This window comes from Kogia breviceps, chromosome 1 (assembly GCF_026419965.1).
Source record: "Kogia breviceps isolate mKogBre1 chromosome 1, mKogBre1 haplotype 1, whole genome shotgun sequence".
Lineage (NCBI taxonomy): Eukaryota > Metazoa > Chordata > Mammalia > Artiodactyla > Physeteridae > Kogia > Kogia breviceps.
This window is the reverse complement of record NC_081310.1, coordinates 163,953,412-163,979,951: the sequence shown is the minus strand read 5'-3', so window position 1 is coordinate 163,979,951 and position 26,540 is coordinate 163,953,412. Positions and strand designations below refer to the sequence as shown.

Genomic DNA, 26,540 nt, shown 5'->3' with positions numbered 1-26,540 from the left:
TTGCTTTTTCTTTTTTCTTCTGCTTGGAATGCTCCTCTTCTCTTTTTCTTTTTAAACTGAATGAAGACCCATTCCTTCATCAGATCTAACTCAGGTAACTCTGACTCTGACAGGCACAGTGGATAGCACTCTTTTCTGAACCCACAAAGCGCTTTGTATCTCAATATGTAAACTAATAAAACTGAGTTCCTATTACATGCCATTCACTGTTTCAGGTGTTGGGGATGTTATAATGAACAAAGCAAGACAAAGTCCCTACCTTCATTCTAATAGGGAGAGAGAGAAGGGGTAAAATAAATACACACAAACCTATACATATTAAGTGAATAATAAATACTTTAAAGAAAAAAATGCAAGATAGATAGATGGGAGTAGGGGGCTGCTATTTTTAGATGGAATAGTCAGGGTATGCCAGTGCCTCTTTGATGAGGTAACTTTTGAGGAGGACCTGAAAGAAATGAGGAAGCAAATGAGGGATATTTGGAGGAAGAGTGTTGTAGGCAGAAAGCACAACAACTACAAAAGCCTGAGACAGGAGTATGCGTGGCTTAATTAAGGAATAGCAAGGTGGCTGGAGTGGCTGAAATAGAGTGAGTTGATCTATGTTTTAAAAGGCTGCTCTGGCTGCTATGTAGATGAATGAGTGAGTAAGTACACAACTGAGTGTGGGTCTGAGAAATGAGTTTTTGCTGAGTAGAGCTCAGTAGCCCCTGAGGGCATGGACTTGTGGCCTTGACTTCCAGTGGGTCTCCTGACTTGGAATTTGACTCTAAGGTGGTCTCCTCTCTTCTAGGCTTGGCAGCCTGGGTGTCATGGATTACTACCTGATGGATGCTGCCTCCTTGCTACCTGTCCTGGCCCTCGGCCTGCAGCCTGGTGACACCGTGCTTGACCTGTGTGCCGCCCCTGGGGGAAAGACACTAGCATTGCTTCAGACTGGCTGTTGCCGTAAGTCAGAGGGCTGGTGTCTTGGCAGGGAGGGCTCCCGACCTCACCCAGTCAAGGGCACACTAAATATGATGGACTTTCTGGTCCAGGTCACAGGTAGGATAGTGCTTGCTTGCTAAGCTGGTGTGTTTTTTCTGTTTGCAATGATTTTCTCTCTTTCTCTGTTAGTTGGCCAGGGAAGACTGCTGAGCAGAGCAAGGTCTCTGAAGGCAGATTGAAACAGAGCCCTGATTAATCTACCACATGACACTTTCATCCCTCTGCATCCGTTTACTTTGTGTCTAAGATTAAGCCTTAGCCTGCCAGCTAAAGTGATAAGATCTGGCTGCAGCAGCCTGTTATAGCTTTATTTTCATTTTTTAATAAATTTATTTATTTTTGGCTGCGTTGGGTCTTCGTTGCTGTGCGTGGGCTTTCTCTAGTTGTGGTGCGTGGGCTTCTCACTACAGTGGCTTCTCTTGTTGCGGAGCACAGGCTCTAGGTGCGCAGGCTTCAGTAGTTGTGGCTCTCAGGCTCTAGAGTACAGGCTCAGTAGTTGTGGTGCACCGGCTTAGTTGCTCCAGGCATGTGGGATCTTCTTGGACCAGGGCTCGAACCCATGTCCCCTGCATTGGCAGGTGTATTCTTAACCACTGCGCCACCAGGGAAGTCCCCCGTTATAGCTCTACTGTGTCATTCTGCCCCAGGCTTTATGTGCTTCTGCCAAAACCTGCTACTCTCTGTTGCCTGAATAAGCCTCCAACTTTGCCATGTTATGGATTCTCTCTGGAATACCCCCACCTTATCACAGCTGACCTTTCAATGCTCTTTAAGCTTTCCAGCCTCGGCTCAAGTGTGCCACCTCCTGGAAGTCTTCCCTCATGATCTCTGCTGGCCAGTTGAGAAGTGCTGCCTGTCTCCTGTGCTCCCACACCATGGGCATCACCTTTGCAACTGTTAGTACATTAGCCATGCATCAGAGCTTTACTGGGTATGCATCTTCTTCCTCCTCAAGATTATAAATTCCTTGAGGACAGGCCCAAGTCTTACTCAGTAGTATAGCCCAGGCTGGGCCTTGTACATTGTGAGTATTCACTTCAGCCATCTGTTGGCTGACGTCCTACCTTAAATAGGCAGTATTTTTATCTTGAGAAATATCCACAAGGGGCTGTATTTTTCACACTGATCCTGGAGCTCATCCAGGCTTAACTTGCCATATGCCCTAGCCTTTTTGTTGGGCCTGGATCCTTCTTTTCCAGTTCTCATTAGCCAACTTGCACAGTTTGAGTCAGCTTCCAGCCTCAAGGTAGGTCCTACAGGTGATTCAGAGAGGTTTGATCACCAGCTTCTGGAAGTCCAGAGAGAATGGAGAAGAAATGTTGATATGGTTTAATGGGTCCAATTCAAGGGAGCCCAGCCTGTGTACTGGGCTGTGTTAATCTGACTGAGTGCTGTGAGAAACTGTCAGAAGGGGGAATGGATAAGGTAGGGTTACTTGGATGAGGAGGGACTGGAACTCAGAAAAGGAAGAAGGGCCAAAGAGAAGTAACTGAGAGTTGCTTTTCTAAGGTATGCTGAATTACCAACACCTCACCCTTATCCCAGCTCCTCACTCAAGTGACTCTGTGATCCCAAGGAGATAGGAATTACAGGGTAAGAAGGGACCAGCCCTCATATCTTATGGAGGGGGGAATTGAGCTCTAGAGAGATTAAATAACTTGAATCTTTTACATGAGTTGGAGGTAGAGCCAGAACTGGAACCCAGCTTTTCTTTTCTCAGTTGATATCCTGCTGCAAATTCCTCTTGAGCAGAGAATCCAATTTTGATTTCTTTGAGTGCCCTCAAAAATTGGGACATATTTCTTTGTGGGAAGACTATGCTAGTTCACCATTGGATACGGTAAGTATTCTCTAGTTCTTCACCACAGTGCCCACTGCTCCCTTTCACTCCTTGACTCTGAGGCCAGGTATCAATTGCCATTTATCATTAAACTTGCAGTAATATTATTTCTTATAGTAGAGCCAAGAGCAAAGTGAGATATTTCTTGAACTCGTGTCTATCACAAAAGGGAAAATGAAAGAAAGATGATGAATCATTTAGGATTAGGTTTGGTCATATACAATAGAAAACTCAACTAACCGGCCTAAAGAAGAAATGTTTATTTCTCTCTTACATAAGAGAGCTGGGATATAGGCAGTCCAGGGCTGGTATGGAGACTCCACAATTATTAGGGGACTTGGGCTTCTTCTTTCTTTTTGCAACCTATTTTATTGCTGGCTTCCATCCCCAGGATTGCCTCATGGTCCTCATGACTGCTGGAACTCCAGTCATCACATTCAAATTCCAGGCAGGAAGAAAAGACTGGACAAAAGGGGCACATCTCCTGATTGTATCAGCTCCTTTTAAACATTTTCCCAGAAGTCCCACACAATAATTCTGCCTACAACTCATTGACCAAAACTTAGTCATATAGTCTTACTTGGTTGTCAGAGGAGGCTGGGAAATATAGTCTTTTGGGGAATATTTCTTCCCCCTCCCTCAAATAAAATTGGAGTTCTATTACTAAGGAATAAGAGGAGAATAACTTTTGGGTAAATAATGTGTAGTATCTACCAAAGATGAAGAGAGACACATATTTCAAGAAAAGTAGGAGAGAACGTATTTCTTTAGAAATAAATGTTTTAACCTGGTCTGCTTTATTTATTTACGTAATCTTTCTGGCCTATGTCGGTGTTTGCCTTTGCAGCCCCCACTCCAGAGTGTCTAGTACTGTGCTATGCGTGTAATAAACATTTCTCCTCCACCTGCCCCTGCCCCTGTGGTCTGCATTGGTTGGCTATGCCTGAGAATTGGTCTGACTCTGCATTAGCACCATTGCTGGTGGGATGTTTTCTTTTGCTGTGGCCTCTGAAGTTGCTTTATTCCTGTGGGCATAAGATGTTCATACTACCCAAAACGTCTATAGATTCAGTGCAATCCCTGTCAAGATTCCAATGGCATTTTTTACAGAAGTAGAAAAAACAATCTTAAAATTTATGCTCCCACAGGCAATCTTGCTGCCAATGATCTCTCCACTTCACGAGCAGGCAGACTACAGAAGGTCCTTCACAGCTATGTGCCTCAAGATGTCAGGGATAGGAATCGAGTTCGAGTCACATCATGGGATGGAAGGAAGTGGGGAGAACTGGAGGGGGACATCTATGACCGGGTGAGTGATTCCTGACCTGGGACATCCAGCTAGCCAAATCTGGCATCCCCATCCTGGCTCTAGGCCCTGAGGGGGTAAGATCTAGCCATATATATTTGAGGATGTACGGCTGACTGTGGACCTGGCCAACTCTCCATGGGTGATTTGGTGAAAACAGCCATTTGTAGAATTGTTAGCTCAGTTTAGATAACTGGCTACTATCTTCATCAGAGGCAATTAGCAAAAAGAGTTTGAACCTGTCTGACTGAAAAAAAAATTATTAGGCTTATTTTATTTTGCAACTCACTTGTTTGCACAGTAACCCTCATTAAATTAATATGAGTAAGCTCATTTTATTTATTTTTGAATATTAATACAGTACATGGTACAAAATGCAGAAGGCACAGCATGGTATCCAGGAAAAAGTATGTCTCCCTCTTACTCCTGTCTCACAGCCATCTACTCTCCCTACAGATGACTATTGTCTATATTTTCTGCTGTATCCTCTTAAAATATTTTCTTTGTGTATATACAAATATAAATGTGTATTTTAAATCTACGAACAATAAATGCTGGGGAGGGTGTGGAGAAAAGGGAACCCTCCCACACTGTTGGTAGGACTGTAAATTGGTGCAGCCACTATGGAGAACAGTATGGAGGTTCCTTAAAAAACTAAAAGTAGAACTACCATACGACCCAGCAATCCCACTCCTGGGCATATACCCTGAGAAAACCATAATTTAGAAAGAGTCATGTACCACAGTGTTCATTGCAGCACTGTTTACAATAGCCAGGACATGGAAGCAACCTAAGTGTCCATCGACAGATGAATGGATAAAGAAGATGTGGCACATATATACAATGGAATACTACTCAGTCATTAAAAGAAATGAAATTGAGTTATTTGTAGTGAGGTGGATGGACCTAGAGTCTGTCATACAGTGTGAAGTAAGTCAAAAAGAGAAAAACAAATACCTTTTGCTAGAGAAAAACAAATGCCGTATGCTAACTCCTATATATGAAATCTGAAAATTAAAAAATGGTTCTGATGAACCTAGGGGCAAGACAGGAATAAAGACGCAGACATAGAGAATGGACTTGAGGACACTGGGAGGGGGAAGGGTAAGCTGGGACGAAGTGAGAGAGTAGCATTGGCATATATACACCACCAAATGTAAAATAGATAGCGAATGGGGAGCAGTTGCATCGCACAGGGAGATCAGCTCTGCTTTGTGACCACATGGAGGGGTGGGATAGGGAGGGTAGGAGGGAGACACAAGAGGGAGGGGATATGGGGTTATATGTATACATATAACTGGTTCACTTTGTTATACATCAGAAACTAACACAACATTGTAAAACAATTATACTCCAATAAAGATGTTTAAAAAGAAAAAAGGAATGGTAGTATATTATATTTACTATTCTGAACTTTGTATTTTTTAACATTTAATAATGTGCCTTGAAGTTCAAGCTTTTGTTTTTGTTTTTGGAGTATAATTGCTGGATAACAGTTTATATGTACTTAGGATATTGACAGAGGTTACTAAATCACTCCCTATGGAGGCCAAATCAGTTTCATTTCTACTGGTAATGATAAGAGTACTATTTCCTCATATCCTGCCACCATTGATGTTGTCCAACTTTTTGGGTTTTGCCAAACTGAAGCATCTAATTTGCATTTTGTTATGAATGAAGTTGAAAGTCATTTCATATATTTTTTTTAATTTTAAAAATTTATTTATTTTATTTTCTTTATTTTTGGCTGCATTGGGTCTTTGTTGCTGTGCGCAGGTTTTTTCTCTAGTTGTGGCGAGTGGGGACTACTCTTGGTTGCCGTGTGTGGACCTCTCATTGTGGTGGCTTCTCTTGTTGCGGAGCACGGGCTATAGGCACATGGGCTTCAGTGGTTGTGGCTCGTGGGCTCTGGAGTGCAGTCTCAGTAGTTGTTGCACATGGGCTTAGTTGCTCTGTGGCATGTGGGATCTTCCCGGATCAGGGCTCGAACCCTGCATTGGCAGGCGGATTCTTAACCACTGCGCCACCACGGAAGCCCCTCATTTCATATTTTTAAGTTATTTGTATTTTATTTTAATTGGCACGTTCTAAAAACATTTACTTAAAACATATACTTCTAAAAATGTAAAAAATATTGTCTCTATTGTTGTCATATTGTCATATTGTTGTCATATTGCTATTGTCTCTGTGTTGTCATCTGACACATTTGTCCAGTCTGTCCAGTTCTTACCATCTTGCCTCAGCCACTCTAAGAAATTGAAAGAAAGACCAAGGCTTATAGAATCTTGGATATCTTGAGAGACCTGCTTCCCACCTGTGTAGGAATCCCCTATTCAGCTTTTTTGGTATGGGGACAGCAGAGTGGTGAGAGCATGACCTCTGCTGTCGGCCAAACTTGTTTCTGTATCACAAGGTTGCCACATACCTACTTTGGGAAAGCTGCTTGATCTCGCTGAACTTCAGCCTCTTCATTTGTAAAATAGGAAGTACTGCTATGTAAGATTATTATGAGGATTCATAATGAGCATATCCAGGGAAAGTGTTTAGTACATCAACTGGCCGTGAAGGTTAGGCAGATAGTAGCTATCATCGTTATTCAGCCTGTGCTTTCACACTCATTGACAGGGGCTCACTGAGGTTTGGTGGTTGAACACCTCTGCTGTTGGAAAATTCTTCCTCTTATTGAATTAAGATGTGTAGATTTTATGGTATATGGTTGAGTACAGGGATTCTAGAGTCAGACTGCTTGGATCGGAGTCCTGGCTCTATTACTTATCAGCCAGAGAAGTTTGGGCAAGTTAACCTTTCAGTTTAAGCTTTAGTTTCTTCATCTGTAAAATAAGGATAATAGTAGTGCCTATCACATAGGTGAAGATTAAATAAGAATGCATTTAGCATAGCTCCTGGTATATAGAAAGCATTTAATAATATTGTCATCATCACAGTCCTTATTATGTTTATTATTTCCATTCGTCGGTCCTAGCTGTGCCTTTTAGAACAGTGAGCTGCCTGCCATTTCACATGAAAGTGCTTCAAACATTTGAAAACAGCTTTAATGTCCTGAAGATGTCTTTGTTAATTTATTTGTTGAACAAATAGTTGTGCATACTATAACATAGTAACACATACTACGTGTTAGGCAGGGGTGAAGCACTTTAGATGCAAAGAATACTATCTCAGGGCTCCATACACTCTTGGTAACTCTATCTCTCCCCCAACTCTACCCGGCCATCAGCTGGAGTGCCAGAGCTCTGCATTTTCATGGCAAGATATCTACCTGCCTCCCCACTCACAGCTTTCTTTTTATTGGTGTTGTAGTTATATCTTTACCCATCTCTTTATATTTAGCCTTGTTAAATCACTTCCATTTAGATATGTCTCTTATATACTGCATAGAGTTGGGTTTTGCTTTGTGAACCAATCTGTAAATTTTTTTTTTTTTTTTTTTTTTTTTTTTTTGCGGTACGCGGGCCTCTCACTGGTGTGGCCTCTCCCCTTGCGGAGCACAGGCTCCAGACGCGCAGGCTCAGTGCCCATGGCTCACGGGCCCAGCCGCTCCACGGCATGCGGGATCTTCCCGGACCGGGGCACGAACCCGTGTCCCCTGCATCGGCAGGCGGACTCTCAACCACTGCGCCACCTGGGAAGCCCAATTTTTTTTTTTTTTTTTTTTTTTTTTTTTTTTTTAATGGTACGCGGGCCTTTCACTGTTGTGGCCTCTCCTGTTGCGGAGCACAGGCTCCGGACGCGCAGGCTCAGAGGCCATGGCTTGCGGGCCCAGCCGCTCCGCGGCATGTGGGATCATCCCAGACCGGGGCACGAACCCGTGTCTCCTGCATCGGCAGGCGAATTCTCAACCACTGCGCCACCAGGGAAGCCCCCAATCTGTAAATTTTATTCGTTTAAAACAATTGTCATAATAATACTCAGTTTTGGCTCTGTCAAATTATTTACTGTGTTTGTTTTACTTACTTTATTTAGGAAGGTTTATGTATATATATATATATATATTTTTTTAAATTAATTAATTATTTATTTATTTTTGGATGCGTTGGGTCTCTGTTGCTGTGCACGAGCTTTCTCCAGTTGGTGCAAGTGGGGGCTACTCTTGGTTGCGGTGCATGGACCTCTCATTGTGGTGACTTCTCTTGTTGCGGAGCACGGGCTCTAGGCACATGGGCTTCAGTAGTTGTGGCTCACGGGCTCTAGAGCACATGCTCAGTAGTTGTGGCACACGGGCTTAGTTGCTCCGTGGCATGTGGGATCTTCCCTGATCAGGGTTCGAACCCGTGTCCCCTGCATTGGCAAGTGAATTCTCAACCACTGTGCCACCAAGGAAGTCCCAGGAAGGTTTATATTTTAATTCTACATTAGATAATTTCAATATGAAAACTCTTTGGGGGTTTAATTCTACTGGTGGTTGTTTCTGCTAATGCTTGTTCAAGGAGGCTTGTTTCCCTTTAAATTTTGTGGTCATTTTTATCACCTTTCATAATTTTCTAATAATTTTTCTGTTGGAGTATAACACAGAAGTGATCAAATCATCAATATACTGCTTAAAGAATGATCTTATAGTGACGTATATTATTACTACCCTTTCAAGAAGTATGATACTACCAGCATCCCAGAAACTCTCTTATGCCCCTTTCTGTCTTCCTAGAGGTGATCACTATTCTGACTTCTAAAACCATGGATGTACTTTACGTAAATGTAATCATATAGTATGATATATAGTACGTCCGACTTTTTTCTCTCATTATGCTTGTGAGATTCATCCATGTTGTTGCCCCTGGCAGTGGTTTATTCATTGTTGCTGCTGTATTATATATTATGGTGCATATACAGAATTTATAGTCCATTCTATTTGTAAGAGACATTTGGGTCATTTCCAGTTTGGGGCTATTACAAACAACACTGCTGCAAACATTCCTGTAAATGTGTTTTGTTGCACTATGTACACATTTCTGTTGAATTTCTGAGTCATAGAGTATGTATATGTTCAGTTTTAGTCACTACTGTCAAAGTTTTCCAAGTGATTGTGCGAGTCTACCTACAGTGCATGAAAATTCCTGACGTTCCACAACCTTATCAACATATACTATTTTGGGACTTCCCTGGTGGTCCAGTGGTTAAGACTCTGTGCTTCCACTTCAGGGAGCGCGAGTTTGATCTCTGGTCGGGGAACTAATATCCTGTGTCCCACGTGCTGTGTGATGCGGCCAAAAAATATATATATATATATGTGTGTATGTATGTGTGTGTGTGTATACTTATATATATACATATATATGTATATATATATATACACACTATTTTTTCCTCAATTTAGCCGTTTTGGTGGGTGTGTAATGGTATTTGCATTGTGATGTTAATTTTTGTTTCACTGATGACTAATGAGTTTGGACACCTTTTCATGTGTTGATTGGCTATTTTTTTTTGAAGTGAGAGTTCAAGTCTTTTGCCTGGTTTTCCTATTACCTGTCTCTTTTTAATGTGTCTGTCTATTTTTATTTATTTATTTTAAAATTTTATTTACTTTTTATTTTTTATTTTATTTATTTATTTGGCCACACCACGGGGCTTGTGGGATCTTAGTTCCCTGACCAGGGTTTGAACCCGTTCCCTCACATTCCCTCAGCAGTAAAAGTGTGGAGTCCTAACCACCAGACCACCAGGGAATTCCCTGTCTGTCTTTAAGGATTTACTTCTTATTTATTTATTTATTTTTGGTTGCATCGGGTCTCAGTTGCAGCACGCGGGATCTTTCGTTGTGGCACATGGGCTCTTCGTTGCGGCATGCGGGCTTCTCTCTAGTTGTTGCACGTGGGCTCTAGAGCTTGCGGGCTCAGTAGTTGTGGCATGGGCTCCAGAGCGTGTGGTCCCTATAGTTGCAACACGCGGGCTCTAGTTGTGGTGCACGGGCTTAGTTGTTGCCCCACGGCATGTGGGATCTTCCCGGACCGGGGCACGAACCCGCGTCTCCTGCATCAGCAGGCGGATTCTCAACCACTGCGCCACCAGGGAAGCCCTGGAAGGTGGATTCTTAACCACTGGACTACCAGGGAAGTCCCGTTGTTTGTCTCTTTTTAATGTGTGAGTGTTACTTTATGTATTCTGGATATGAGTCCTTTATTGAATATATATGTATTTTGAATATCTTCTTCCACTCTGTAACTTATCTTTTCACCCTCAGGATGAAACAGAAGTTCTTAATGTATTCTAATTTATCACAATGGTTAATGCTTTTGGGTCTTATTTTTTAAAAATTTATTTTATTGGAGTATAGTTGATTTACAATGTTATGTTAATTTCTGCTGTACAGCACAGTGATTCAGTTATACAAATATATATACAGTCTTTTTCACATTCTTTTCCATTATAGTTTATCACAGGATATTGAATATAGTTTCCTGTGTTATACAGTAGGACCTTGTTTATACATTCTATATATAATAGTTTGTGCCTGCTAATCCCAAACTCCCAATCCATCCTGCCCCCAACCCCTCTCCCCTTTGGCAACCACAAGTCTGTTCTCTATGTCTGTGAGTCTGTTTCTATTTTGTATATAAGTTCATTTGTGTCATATTTTAGATTCCACATATAAGTGATATCATATGGTATTTGTCTTTCTCTTTCTGACTTACTTCACTTAGTATGATAATCTCTAGGTCCATCCATGTTGCTGCAAATGGCATTATTTCATTCTTTTTTGTGGCTGAATAGTATACCATTGTATATATGTACTACATCTTCTTTATCCATTCATGTGTCAGTGGACATTTAGGTTGTTTCCTTTTCTTGGCTATTGTGAATAGTGCTGCTAGGAACATAGGGGTGCATGTATCTCTTTGAATTATAGTATTATCTGGATATATGCCCAGGAGTGGGATAGCTGGATCATATGGCAACTCTATTTTTAGTTTTTTGAGGAACCTCTGTACTGTTTTCCGTAATGGCTGCACCAATTTACATTCCCACCAACAGTGTAGGAGGGTTCCCTTTTCTTTACATTAGGTCTTACTTAAGATACCTTTGCCTACCCTAAGGTAATAAAGATATTCTAGTATTACCTTCTAGAAACATTTTTGTTTTACCTTTGTCACTTAGATTTACAGTCCATTTGGAACTGATTTTTATGTGTAGTGAACAAAGTTAGGATACTAAAAATGGTATTTAGTTGACCCATTATCAATTATTGAAAAGATTATTCATTTTCCACAGCTCTGCCTTGTCACCTTTGTCATAAATCAAGTATCCATATATATGTGGGTCTGTTTCTGGACTCTGTTCTGTTCTACTGGCCTATTTATCTTTCTTTCCAAGAAACTATACTGTCTTCATTGCTGTGGCTTTATAATAAGTCTTTAATATCTGGTATACTAAATCCTCTAATTTTATCTTTGAATTTCTCTTGGCTCTTCTTGGTTCTTTTGTATTTTCATAAATTTTGTCAATTTACACAACAAGACTTTCAGGGCTTTTGCCAGGAATTACATTGAGTCTAAAAACCATATTTGAAAGATAATTTCACTGGACATAGAATTCTGTATTGGTAATTGTTTCCTTTTAGCATTTTGAAGATCTTGGTTTTTTATTTTTTAAAATATTTATTTATTTATTTGGCTGTGCTGGGTCTTAGTTGCGGCATGTGGGATATTTGTTGTGGTGTGTGGGATCTTTAGTTGTAGCATGTGGGATCTAGTTCCCTGACCAGGGATCAAACCTGGGCCTTCTGCATTGGGAGCATGGAGTCTTAGCCACTGGACCACCAGGAAGTCCCTGAAGATCTTATTTATTTTGCTATTCATTGTTTCTGTTGAGAAGTCAACTATAAGTCTTGTTAAAACTTCTTGAGGGGAATTTCCTGGCAGTCCAGTTGTTAGGACTCAGTGCTTTCACTGCCAGGGCCTGGGTTCAGTCCTTGGTCAGAGAACTAAAATCCCATAAGCCATGAGGTGTGGCCCACCCCCTAAAAAAACCTCCTTTAAAGGTGGTGTGTATTTCTCCTGCCTGGGGTTCATAGTGCTTCCTGAATCTGTGGTTTGATTTTCTCATCAGTTTTAGAAAATTCTCAGTCATTATCTCTTCATATAATTTTTTGTTTCATTTTTTCTCACAATTTTGGGACTTTAATTACATGTATGTTAGGCCTTTTCACCATACCCCATATAAATTTTATATTCTTTCCTATATTTCTCTCCTTTTTTCCATCATGATTCAATCTGGATGTCATGTTTGACCTGATTCACCAGTCCTTTCTTACCTGTGTCTAATAAGCTGTTAAATACATCTGTTGAGGTCTTTTTAAAAATTGAGAAATAATTGACATACATATTAATATTGTATTCATTTTAGGTGTACAACATAATGATTTGATATATGTATATATTGTGAGATGATTATCACAATAAGTTTAGTTAATTAACATCTATCACCACACATAGTTAACAAATTTTTTTCTTTTTTTTTTTGGTTGCCATGCGGCCTGTGGGATCTTAGTTCCCCGACCAGGGATTGAACCCATGCCCCTGCAATGGAAGCATGGAGTCTTAACCACTGGACCACCAGGGAAGTCCCACAAATTTTTTTCTTATCATGAGAATCTTTTTTTTTGGCTGTACCACACAGCTTGTGGGATCTCAGTTCCCTGACCAGGGACTGAACCTGGGCTACAGCAGTGAAAGCTCAGAATCCTAACCAATAGGCTACCAGGGAACTTCTGAGAACTTTTAAAATCTACTCTCTTAGCAACTTTCAAATATATAATACAGTATTGCTAACTATAGTTATCATGTTGTACATTATATCCCCAGGACTTATTTCTTTTATAACTGGAAGTTTGTACCTTTTAATCACCTTCACCCATTGCGCCCACCCTCCACTCCCTGCCTCAGGTAACCACTACTCTGTTCTCTGTATCTACTAGTTCTTTCTTTCTTTCTTTTTTTTTACATTTTGCATATAAGTGAGATCATACAGTATTTGTCTTTCTCTGTCTGACTTATTTCACTTAGCATAATGCCCTCAAGGTCCATCCATATTGTCTCAAATGGAAGAATTTCCTTCTCTTTTATGGCTCAATAATATTCAGTTGTATATATATTCCATGTTTTCTTTATTCATTAATCTGTTGATGGGCACTTAGGTTGTTTCCATGTCTTGGCTATTGTAAATAATGCTGCAGTGATCGTGGGGGTGCAGATATCTTTTCAAAGTAAAGTTTTTGTTATCTTCAGGTAAATACCTAGAAGTAGAATTTCTGGATGATATGATAGTTCTATTTTTAATTTTTTGAGGAACCACCATACTGTCGTCCATAGTGGCTGCAGTAACTTATATTCTCACTGCATCTATTGAGTTCTTGATTTCAGTTATTATATTTTCCAGTTTTAGAATTTCCAGCTGATTATTTTTTAAAAATTCTAGTTCTGTAGAAATTAGAAATGATAAAATTTTATGTCTTTTCATCTAACTTCTTGAACATATGCATGATTTTTTCAAATACTATGATAATTCTAATATTTGGATCTCATGGGTCAGCTTCTATGATCTGTTTTTTCTCTTGGTTTTTGGTCATTTGGTTTTGTCTCCTGGTATTAGTAATTTTTTTGTTAGAATGCCAGAAATTTTGTGTGAAAAATTGCAGGGATAATCTGAGGCTCTAGATATCTTCCTCTAGAAAGGATTTGATTTTCCTAAGGCTGACAGTTAACATCAGAGCAGATCATCTTAATTCAGCCAGAAATTAGGCTGATTCAAAGCTGGAGTTTGTGAGAGCTGTTCTTTTTCCAGTTTACCTTTATACAGGGTATTTAATTTCAGTGCTCTAGCTCAAGGCATGAGGTGTTTCTTTACTAGGACCCTCTACTCCTTGGTGTGGACTCTGAACTCCAGTTTTTGTCCCCACAGTTCTATAAGACTGCTGAAAATTCTGTTCATCTTCTCAACCCCTTATTTGTCACAGTAGAGCTGAATGCTTCTGGATTACCTACCTGTACTTTTTCCTCTCTAGGATCTTAGCCCCTCAGTTCTTGGTTCTTTAGTAGATCTCTAATGATTTCAGATAAATATTTTAAATATTTTGTCAAGCATTTCTAATTGTTCCACCAGGAGCGTTGGTTTACAAGGTATTCTGCTTTTACTAGAAGTGTAAAGCCTGATTTTGTTTATTGTCAGCTTATGGTCATTGCCTAGTTAATTAAAAGAGCCCTGGTTTAATTGTTGATTTTCATTCCTCCAGAAAGGAACCTGCATTTGCTTTGCCAGGTGTTTGGGGGATTGCTCAATCCAGGACCATTTATTGCTCTACAGGAAGTTTTCTGGATCATGCAGCCATCATGAGTTCGAACCTCCTATCTGAGTGGTTACAAATTCTCAGGGAGACATTTTTTTCTTTTTGCCTGGAGTTAAAGCCAAAACAGACAAGTTCTCTTGTCTTCCATTGTGTCTGATTTTTCTTTTTTTGGCTGTGCCACGTGGCATGTGGGATCTTAGTTCCCCATCCAGGTATTGAACCTGTGCCCCCTGCATTGGACGCACAGAGGCTTAACCACTGGACTGCCAGGGAAGTCCCATTGTGGCTGATTTTTTCCCCCCTAGTTCATACTTTGATTCAGCATGTAGCCCTTTAAGGATTTTGACTTTTCTATGGATTTCCATTCCAGTTCTGTACCTCAAGTGCCCTGTTTTCTACCCTCCAAGGCTTTGGGTTACTAGGGATTGATAAAAGATAGAAGCCACCTCCAATGGGCACATGGAAAGATGATCAACATTGCTAATTATTAGAGAAATGCAAATGAAAACTACAATGTGGGGACTTCCCTGGTGGCGCAGTGGTTAAGAATCTGCCTGCTGGGACTTCCCTGGTGGCGCAGTGGTTAAGAATCCACCTGCCAATGCAGAGGACACGGGTTCAAGCCCCAGTCCAGGAAGATCCCACATGCTGCAGAGCAACTAAGCCTGTGCACCACAACTACTGAGCCTGTTCTCTAGAGCCCATGAGCCACAACTCCTGAGCCTGTGTGCCACAACTACTGAAACCCATGCGCCTAGAGCCTGTGCTCTGTAACAAGAGAAGCCACGGCAATGAGAAGCCCACACACCTCAATGAAGAGTAGCCCCCACTTGCTGCAACTAGAGGAAGCCTGCATGCAGCAACGAAGACCCAACGCAGCCAAAGATAAATAAATAAATAAATAAATAAATAAAAAGAATCCGCCTGCCAATGCAGGGGACATGGGTTCAATCCCTGGTCCAGGAAGATCCCACATGCCATGGAGCAACTAAGCCTGTGTGCCACAACTACTGAGCCTGCGCTCTAGAGCCTGCAAGTCACAACTACTGAGCCTGTGTGCCACAACTACTGAAGCCTGCATGCCTAGCGCCCGTGCTCCACAACAAGAGAAGGCACCGCAATGAGAAGCCCGCGCACTGCAATGAAGAGTAACCCCCACTTGCCACAGCTAGAGAAAGCCTACGCACAGCAATGAAGACCCAATGCAGCCAAAAATAAAAAATTTAAAAAAAAATACTACAATGCGGTATCACCTCACATCAGTCAGAATGGCATTCATCAAAAAGTCTACAAATAATAAACACTGGAGAGGGTGTGGAGAAAAGAGAACCCTCCTACACGGTTGGTGGGAATGTAAATTGGGGCAGCCACTATGGAAAATGGTATGGAGGTTTCTCAGAAAACTAAAAATAGAGTCGCCATATGATGCAGCTATCCCACTCCTTGACATATGTCCAGACAAAACTATAATTCAAAGAGATACATGCACCCCCATGTTCATAGCAGTATTATTTACAAGGGCCAAGACTTGGAAGCAATCTAAATGTCTATTGACAGATGAATGGATAAAGAAGATGCATTACATATATACAGTGGAATACTACTCAGCCACAAAAAAGAATGAAATAATGCCTTTTGCAGCAACATGGATGGACCTAGAGATTATCATACTAAATGAAGTAAGTCAGACAGAGACAGACAAATATCACAGATCACTTACGTGTGGAATCTTTAAAAAAAGATATGAATGAACTTATTTAAAAAACAGAAACAGGGCTTCCCTGGTGGCGCAGTGTTTGAGAGCCCGCCTGGTGATGCAGGGGACATGGATTCGTGCCCCGGTCCGGGAGGATCCCACATGCCGCAGAGTGGCTGGGCCCGTGAGCCATGGCTGCTGAGCCTGTGTGTCCGGAGCCTGTGCTCCGCAACGGGAGAGGCCACAGCAGTCAGAGGCCCACGTAACACAAAAAAACCCCCCAAAAAACAGAAACAGACTCACAGACATAGAAAACAAACTTATGGTTACCAAAGGGGAAGGGGGGAGGTATAAATTAGGAGTTTTTGGATTAGAAGGTACAAACTATTGTATATAAAACAGATAAACAACAAGGTCCTGAGAGTTCCCTGGTGGCCTATTGGGAAGTGTGCTATAGGGAATATAGTTCCCTATAGCACAGGGAACTATATTCAGTATCTTGTAATAAACTACAAAGAAAAGAATCTGAAAAATAATATATATAATATATATGTATAAATATATATATTTACTGAATCACTTCACTGTATACCAGAAACTAATACAACATTGTAAGTCAGTTATACTTCAATTAAAAAAAATTAAAAAAATAGAAGGCATCGACTTCAGCTCTGGAATCCCTCCCTGGATTTGTGCTCCTGGTTTTTCTTTGGCTTCTGAGGATTTCTCTAATTTTCTATGAGCTATGCATTTAAAAGTATTTTTAAAATATATTTTATGTTTAGATATTTTGTATCACAAGTGTTTCAAGATATCTAGTTTACTAAGTTCCTGGAAACAGAAGATATTAATTTCTTCTATCATGTGGTTTCTAAACATCCCAGTGGCCCTTCTCTGAGCATTCCTATTTAGTTAATGTCTATTTTTCCTGTGAACACTAGCCGCATCACATTTTTTGAGATACAACCTGACCAGAATACAAGGTAGTCATTATTTCTCTTACTCTGTATACACTGTATCAATTCATTCAGCCTAGGAGTACATCAGAATATTGAACACTGGGTCATTACTAATTTAGTCGGAATTTCTGCTTGACTGAAAATTTATAGATCTTTTCCACAGATGATTTTACTTTTTATTTTTAATAAATTTTGTTTATTTAATTTAATTTATTTTTTAGCTGCATTGGGTCTTCATTGCTGCATGCAGGCTTTCTCTAGTTGTGGCAAGTGGGGTCTACTCTTCATTGCGATGCACATGCTTCTCATTGCGGAGTCTTCTCTTGTTGTAGAGCACGTGCTCTAGGCATGCGGGCTTCAGTAGTTGTGGCTCACAGTCTCTAGAGCGCAGGCTCAGTAGTTGTGGCACACAGGCTTAGTTGCTCTGTGGCATGTAGGATCTTCCCAGACCAGGGCTGGAACCCATGTCCCCTGCAATGGCAGGTGGATTCTTATCTACTGCACCACTAGGGAAGTCCTGATTTTACTTTTTGAATGTAAATACAGGACTGCTTTTTTGGGGGAGTGGGTAGGGTTTTTTTGTTTTGTTTTGTTTTTTGTTTTGTGTGTTTTTTTTTGGTCTTTAGTGCCTATCACAGAGTAGGCTCTTAGTAAATGAACGAATAACTTTATTTATTTATTTATTTTTGGCCACATTGTGCAGCTTGTGGGATCTTTGTTCCCTGTCCAGGCATCAAACCCAGGCCCTCAGCAGTGAAAGCATGGAGTCCTAACCACTGGACCACTGAGGAATTCCTCGATGAATGAATGACTTTCCATCTCTCACTTTAAAACTTTTCCATATTGGATATGACATTGTTTTAGCATAAGATAACATTGTTTTAGCATAAGATAATTTTGAATCTTGATCCTGTTATTCAATATATTAGCTACCCTTTGGTTATTATATCATCTGTAGATTGGATGTTTTCATTCAAATAGCTAGGGACAGAGTCAAGGACAGAGCCCTGAAGCACTGAAGACTTCTTTTTAGGTTGATATCAGTTACTTAATTCAGGTTTTTGTATGTTGGTTTCGGTTATTTGACCAGCCATGAGTGTACTTAGATGTACTATTTTCCCACTGATTATTTCACAGTTGTCCACCAGGTTAAAGTGAGAAGCTTTGTCAGATGCTCTGCAGTGGGGGGATGGGCCAAGGGAGCACTCTGCAGAACCCTCCAGGTTAGAGGCCTAAAACACCCCTGGACTGAGAAAGAGGAGCCTGTAAGGAGCCCTAATACTTTACCCTTGAACACTCCTGGGCAGGTGCTGGTGGATGTGCCCTGTACGACAGACCGCCACTCCCTTCATGAGGAGGAGAACAACATCTTTCAGCGTTCAAGGAAGAAGGAGCGGCAGATGTTGCCTATGTTGCAGGTGCAGCTTCTTGCGTGAGTAATAGATTTACAGAAACTCAGGACTTTGGGCCAGAGTGCTGTGGGGGTGTCTGGTCACCTGGGGGGCTTGGGGGCTAGAAGCTGTTGCCAAGACCATTACCCGTAGAAGGGTCTTCTGGCTAGGAATCTGCCTGGAGGAGACAATCATCATTGGATGGTCTTTCTCTGGGACATAAAGACTCTATGTGGGGCTTCCCTGGTGGCGCAGTGGTTGAGAGTCCGCCTGCCGATGCAGGAGACACGGGTTCGTGCCCTGGTCCGGGAAGATCCCACGTGCCGCGGAGCGACTAAGCCCGTGAGCCATGGCCGCTAGGCCTGCGCGTCCGGAGCCTGTGCTCCGCAACGGGAGAGGCCACAGCAGTGAGAGGCCCGCATACCGCAAAAAAAAAAAAAAAAAAAAAAAAAAAAAGACTCTATGTGGAGATTGGTTCAAGATGGCATAGTAGAAGGATGTGCACTCACTCCCTCTTGCGAGAGCACTGGAATCACAGCTAACTGATGAAACAGTCATCAACAGGAAGACACTGGAACTCAATGAAAGAGATACCCCACATCCAAAGACAAAGGAGAAGCCACAGTGAGATGGTAGGAGGGGTGCAATCACAATAAAATCAAATCCCATAACCGCTGGGTGGGTAACTCACAAACTGGAGTGAAGGTTCTGAGCCCTACGTCAGGCTTCCCAACCTGCGGATCTGGCAGTGGGAGGAGGAATTCCCAGAGAATCAGACTTTGAAGGCTAGTGTGATTTGACTTCAGGACTTTGACAGGATTGGGGGAAACAGACTCCACTCTTGGAGGACACACACAAAGTAGTGTGTGCATCAGGACCCAGGGGGAAGGAACAATGACTCCATAGGAGACTGAACCAGACCTACCTGCTAGTGTTGGAAGGTCTCCTGCAGAAGTGGCAGGGACAAGGACACTGGCAGCAGAAGTTCTGGGATGTACTCCTTGGCATGAGCCCTCCCAGAGCCCACCATTAGCCCTACCAAAGAGCCCCGAGGCTCCAGTGCTGGTCACCTCAGGCCAAACAACCAACAGGGAGGGAGCTCAGCCCCACCCATCAGCAGACAAGCCAATTAAAGTTTTACTGAGCTCTGCCCACCAGAGCAACACCCAGCTCTACCCACCACCAATCCTTCCCATCAGAAAGCTTGCACAAGCCTCTTAGATAGCCTCATCTGCCAGAGGGAAGACAGCAGAAGCAAGAAAAACTACAGCCCTGCAGCCTGTGGAATGAAAACCACGTTCACAGAAACATAGACAAGATGAAAAGGTAGAGGACTATGTACCAGATGAAGGAACAAGATAAAATCCCAGAAAAACAACTAAAAGAAGTGGAGATAAGCAACCTTCCAGAAAAAGAATTCAGAATAATGATAGTGAAGATGATCCAGGACCTCAGAAAAAGGATGGAGGCAAAGATCGAGAAGATGCAAGAAATGTTTAATAAAGACCTAGAAGAATTAAAGAACAAACAAACAGAGGTGAACAATACAATAACTGAAATGAAAAATACACTAGAAGAAATCAATAGCAGAATAATTGAGGCAGAAGAACAGATAAGTGATCTGGAAGACAGAATGGTGGAATTCACTGCCACAGAACATGATAAAGAAAAAAGAATGAAAAGAAATGAAGATAACCTAAGAGACCTCCAGGACAACATTAAACGTACGCGCCAACATTCGCATTATAGGGGTCCCAGAAGGAGTAGAGAGAGACAAAGGACCCGAGAAAATACTTGAAGAGATTATAGTTGAAAAATTCCCTAACATGGGAAAGGAAATAGTCACCCAAGTGCAGGTAGCACAGAGAGTCCCAGGCAGGATAAACCCAAGGAGGAACATGCTGAGATACATAGTAATCAAATTGACAAAAATTAAAGACAAAGAAAAATTATTGAAAGCAACAAGGGAAAAATGACAAATAACATACAAGGGAACTCCCATAAGGTTAGCAGCTAATTTCTAAGCAGAAACTCTACAAGCCAGAAGGGAGTGGCATGATATATTTAAAGTGATGAAAGGGAAGAAGCTACAACCAAGATTACTCTACCTGGCAAGGATCTCATTCAAATTCGATGGAGAAATCAAACGCTTTACAGACAAGCAAAAGCTAAGAGAGTTCAGCACCACCAAACCAGCTCTATAACAAATGCTAAAGAAACTTCTCTAAGTGGGAGATACAGGAGAAGAAAAGGATCTACAAGAACAAACCCAGAATAATAAAGAAAATGGTAATAGGAACATACATATCGATAATTACCTTAAATGTGAATGTATTAAATGCTCCAACCAAAAGACACAGGCTCACTGAATGGATACAAAGACAAGACCCACATAAATGCTGTCTACAAGAGACCCACTTCAGACCTAGGGACACATACAGATTGAAAGTGAGGGGATGGAAAAAGATATTCCATGTAAATGGAAATCAAAAGAAAGCTGGAGTAGCAATACTCATATCAGATAAAATAGACTTTGAAAACATGATGATCCAAACCTGTGGGATGCAGCAAAAGCAGTTCTAAGAAGGAAGTTTATAGCAGCACAATCCTACCTCAAGAAACAAGAAAAGTCTCAAATAAACAATCTAACCTTACACTTAAAGGGACTAGAGAAAGAAGAACAAACAAAAAACCAAAGTTAGTAGAAGGAAAGAAATCATAAAGATCAGAGCAGAAATAAATGAAATAGAAACAAAGAAAACAATAGCAAAGATCAATAAAACTAAAAGCTGGTTCTTTGAGAAGATAAACAAAATTGATAAACCATTAGCCAGACTCATCGATGTGAGAGAGTGGCAGGGACATATACACACTACCAAATGTAAATTAGATAGCTAGTGGGAAGCTGCAGCATAGCACAGGGAGTTCACCTCTGTGCTTTGTGACCACCTAGAGGGGTGGGATAGGGAGGGTGGGAGGGAGGGTGACAAAAGAGGGAAGAGTTATGGGAACATATGTATATGTATAACTGATTCACTTTGTTGTAAAGGAGAAACTAACACACTATTGTAAAACAGTTATACTCAAATAAAAATGTTGAAAAAAAAAAAGAAAAAGAGGGAGAAGACTCAAATCAATAAAATTAGAAATGAAAAAGAAGTTACAGCAGACACTGCAGAAATACAAAGCATCCTAAGAGACTACTACAAGCAACTCTATGCCAATAAAATGGACAACCTGGAAGAAATGGACAAATTCTTAGAAAGGTATAACCTTCCCAGACTGAACCAGGAAGAAATAGAAAACATGAACAGACCAATCACAAGTAATGAAATTGAAACTGTGATTAAAAATCCTCCAACAGGGACTTCCCTGGTGGCGCAGTGGTTAAGAATCTGCCTGACAATGCAGGGGACATGAGTTCGAGCCCTGGTCTGGGAAGATCCCACATGCTGTGGAGCAACTAAGCCTGTGCGCCACAACCACTGAGCCTGCGCTCTAGAATCCACGAGCCACAACTACTGAGCCTGTGTGCCACAACTACTGAAGCCTGCATGCCTAAAGCCTGTGCTCTGCAACAAGAGAAGCCACCATAATGAGAAGCCTGTGCACCGCAATGAAGAGTAGCCCCCACTTGCTGCAACTAGAGAAAGCCCATGCGCAGCAATGAAGACCCAACGCAGCCAAAAAAATAAATAAAATAAAATAAATAAATTTTTAAAAAAAAAGAACGAACCGAAGTCCAGGACCAGATGGCTTCACAGGTGAATTCTATCAAACATTTAGAGAAAAGCTAACACCCATCCTTCTCAAAGTCTTCTAAAAAATTGCAGAGGAAGGAATACTCCCAAACTCATTCTACGAGGCCACAATCACCCTGATACCAAAACCGGACAAAGATACTACAAAAAAAGAAAATTACAGACCAATATCACTGATGAATATAGATGCAAAAATCCTCAATGAAATACTAGTAAACAGAATCCAACAACACATTAAAAGGATCATACACCATGATCAAGTGGGATTTATCCAGGAATGCAAGGATTCTTCAATATATGCAAATCGATCAATGTGTTACACCATATTAACAAATTGAAGAAGAAAAACCATATGATCATCTCCATAGATGCAGATAAAGCTTTTGACAGAATTCAACACCCATTTATGATAAAAACTCTCCAGAAAGTGGGCATAGAGGGAACCTACCTCAACATAAAAAAGGCCATATACGACAAACCCACAGCAAACATCATTCTCAGTGGTGAAAAACTGAAAGCCTTTCCACTAAGATCAGGAACAAGACAAGGATGAGCACTCTCACCACTATTATTCAACATAGTTTTGGAAGTCCTAGTCACAGCAATCAGAGAAGAAAAAGAAATAAAGTAATACAAATGGAAAAGAAGAAGTAAAACTGTCACTGTTTGTAGGTGACATGATACTATACATAGATCATCCTAAAGATGTCACCAGAAAACTACTAGAGCTAATCAATGAATTTGGTAAAGTTGCAGGATACAAAATTAATGCACAGAAATCTCTTGCATTCCTATATACTAACAATGAAAGATCAGAAGGAGAAATTAAGGAAACAATCCCCTTCACCATTGCAACAAAAAGAATAAAATACCTAGGAATAAACCTACCTAAGGAGGTAAAGACCTGTACTCAGAAAACTATAAGACAGTGATGAAAGAAACCAAAGATGACACAAGGAGAGATATACCATGTTCTTGGATTGGAAGAGTCAATATTGTGAAAATGACTCTACTACCAAAAGCAATCTACAGATTCAGTGCAATCCCTATCAAATTACCAGTGGCATTTTTTACAGGACTAGAACAAAAAAATCTTAAAATTTTTATGGAAACACAAAAGACCCTGAATAGCCAAAGCAATCTTTTTTCTTGAGGGAAAAAAGCAGAGCTGGAGGAATCAGACTCCCTGACTCCAGATTATACTACAAAGCTACAGTAATCAAGAGAATATGGTACTGGCACAAAAACAGAAATATAGATCAATGGAATAGGATAGAAAGCCCAGAGATAAACCCACGCACCTATGGTCAACTAATCTATAATAAAGGAGGCAAGGATATACACTAGAGAAAAGACAGTGTCTTCAATAAGTGGTGCTGGGAAAACTGGACAACTACGTGTAAAAGAGTAATATTAGGGCTTCCCTGGTGGTGCAGTGGTTGAGAGTCCGCCTGCTGATGCAGGGGACACAGGTTTCTGCCCCGGTCAGGGAAGATCCCACATGCCACGGAGCGGCTAGGCCTGTGAGCCATGGCCACTGAGCCTGCGCGTCCAGAGCCTGTGCTCTGCAATGGGAGAGGCCACAACAGTGAGAGGCCTGCGTACCGCAAAAAAACCCATAAAAAACAAAAACAAAAACAAAAGAATGAAATTAGAACACTCCCTAACACCATACACAAAAATAAACTCAAAATCAGTTAAAGACTTAAGTGTAAGGCCAGACACTGTAAAACTCTTAGAGGGAAACATAGGAAGAACACTCTTTGACATAAATCACAGCAAGATCTTTTTTGACCCACTTCCTAGAGTAATGAAAATAAAACCAAAAATAAACAAATGGGACCTAATGAAACTTAAAAGCTTTTGGACAGCAAAGGATACTATGAACAAAATGAAAAGACTACCCTCAGAATTGGAGAAAATATTTGCAAATGAATCAGCAGACAAAGGATTAATCTCCAAAATATATAAACAGCTCATGCAGTTCAATGTTAAAAAAACAACCCAATCAAAAAATGGGCAGAAGACCTAAATCGACATTTCTTGAAGGAAGACATACAGTTGGCCAAGAAGCACATGAAAAGCTACTCCACATCACTAATTATTAGAGAAATGTAAATCAAAACTACCGTGAGGTATCACCTCACACCAGTCAGAATGGGCATCGTTAGAAAATCTACAAACAGCAAATGCTGGAGAGGGTGTGGAGAAAAGGGAACCCTCTTGCACTGTTGGTGGGAATGTAAACTGATACAGCCATTATGGAGAACAGTATGGACATTCATTAAAAAACTAAAAATAAAATTACCATATGACCCAGCAATCCCACTGCTGTGCATATACCCAGAGAAAACCGTAATTCAAAAAGACACATGCATCCCAGTGTTCATTGCAGCACTATTTACAATAGCCAGGTCATGGAAGCAACCTAAATGCTGACAGATGAATGGATAAAGAAGATGTGATACATATGTACAGTGGAGTATTAGCCATAAAAAGGATCGAAACTGGGTCATTTGTAGAGACATAGATGGACCTAGAGACTGTCATACAGAGTGAAGTAAGTCAGAAAGAGAAAAACAATATATGTGTATATTAACTCATATGTGTGGAATCTAGAAAAATGGTACAGGTGAACTGGTTTGCAAGGCAGAAATAGAGACACAGGTGGAAAGAACAAACGTATGGACACCAAGTGGGGAAAGCGTCAGGGAGGGTGGTGGTGGTGATGGGATGAATTGGGAGACTGGGATTGACATATATATGCTAATATGTATAAAATAGATAACTAATAAGAACCTTCTGTATAAAAAATAAATAAAAATTCAAAAATTGAAAAGACTGTGTGGTAGGACATGCATAGCAGGATGGGCTGCACAGATTCACTTTTACCTCTGTGCTAGTCCCCGTGTCAGCGAGTAGCACAATTTTGAAAAATAGTTACTGAGGTTAAGGCTCTGTAGAGCTGGGGTAGGGACTCAGTCCATAGGCAGCATCAGGGTTTGGTTTACAACCAGAGTCAAAGATCAGGGGACCATTTCAAGAGGACTTTTGAGGAGAGCCCATGGAGTAAGGTTGGGTTGCTCTCAGCCTTGAGAACAACTTTCAGGTGGCGTCAGTGTGGAAGGCACTTCAGAGGCTAACACAGCTACCCATCCCACAATGCACTCCCCTATCCTTCCAGCTTCTTCTGATGCGCTTCTACTTCTGGGAAGCTCACTAGTCACTGCTACTCTCTCTTTCTGGTTACAGGGCTGGACTCCTTGCCACCAAACCAGGAGGCCACGTTGTCTATTCCACCTGCTCACTCTCACACTTACAGAATGAGTATGTGGTGCAAGGCACCATCGAGCTCCTGGCCAATCAATATGGCATCAAGGTTCATGTGGAAGACCTGACTCACTTCAGAAAGCTTTTCATGGACACATTTTCTTTCTTCCCATCCTGCCAGGTTGGGGAGCTGGTAATCCCAAACCTCATGGCCAATTTTGGGCCTGTGTACTTTTGCAAAATGTGTAGAATGACGTAGCATCACCCTGTTCCTGAAATCCTGTTGTAGGAAGACAAAGGGTGTACTCTTGTGGAGACCAGTGGCTGAGATGCACTGTGGCCTATCTCCATCCCATTCAAGTCTTTCTGTAGACAGTTTTCAGCAGTAGGAAGTAAGAGTTTTTCTGTCCTGCTGTCCAATTGTGGAGCATCAGCACGTTTCTAACTCACTTGTTACACCCCACTTCTAACCCCTACTCCCCATCTCTGAGCCTGTGCTAAAGGTTCCTGCCCCATTAGGAGTTTAGGAGGAGGAACCAGTGAGCAGGGCCACTCTTTAAGCTGCAAACTTGGGAAGAAGCATTTAGCCAATAAAATTGTTGAAGCTTCATGTAGTTGGGACTGTAGTTGGGGGGCCTCACGTCAGTCCAAGTAGTGTTAGTTCGTTTTGTACTCAGGTACCCAAAGCACAGGACCTCAGCCTGGTTACAGGCCTCTGGTTACAGAGCCCGTCTCACACTTGAGGTGAGTTCTGCATGATAAGTCTTGAGCAGCTGAAGGGCTTAAACAAGCCTACCAAGTTTCTCCATATGTCCCGTGATCTAATTTAAGGAACAAGTAACTAAAATGTTAAGCCAGTGCATAATAATCTGCTTACTTACTTTGAGAAAGCTCTCTTGAGCTGACTAATTCCAGCCATTCCTCCTGCTGTCAACAGCACTGCTTCCCAAATGTGGCTGGGAAGAGGTCTAGTGGCTCCATTGGCTCCTGTGCTCTAGAGCCTGTGAGCCACAACTACTGAACCCACGTGCTACAA

General features: G+C 41.3%; 1 protein-coding gene across 3 annotated transcripts in view; it reads left to right on the top strand.

Moving 5' to 3' along the window:
- NSUN4 (NOP2/Sun RNA methyltransferase 4) overlaps nt 1-26,114 on the top strand; it is a 34,125-nt gene extending 8,011 nt beyond the window's left edge. For 2 of the 3 annotated variants that reach the window (XM_059043124.2, XM_059043134.2), the window contains 4 exons: nt 794-948; nt 3,976-4,136; nt 18,390-18,514; nt 25,487-26,114. In XM_059043124.2, coding sequence (XP_058899107.1) covers nt 794-948; nt 3,976-4,136; nt 18,390-18,514; nt 25,487-25,763 — 718 coding nt within the window. In that variant the 3' untranslated portion in view covers nt 25,764-26,114. The remainder of the gene's footprint in view (nt 1-793; nt 949-3,975; nt 4,137-18,389; nt 18,515-25,486) is intronic. The other variant, XM_067008323.1, reaches the window with a different exon arrangement.
- The last annotated feature ends 426 nt before the right edge of the window (nt 26,115-26,540 follow it).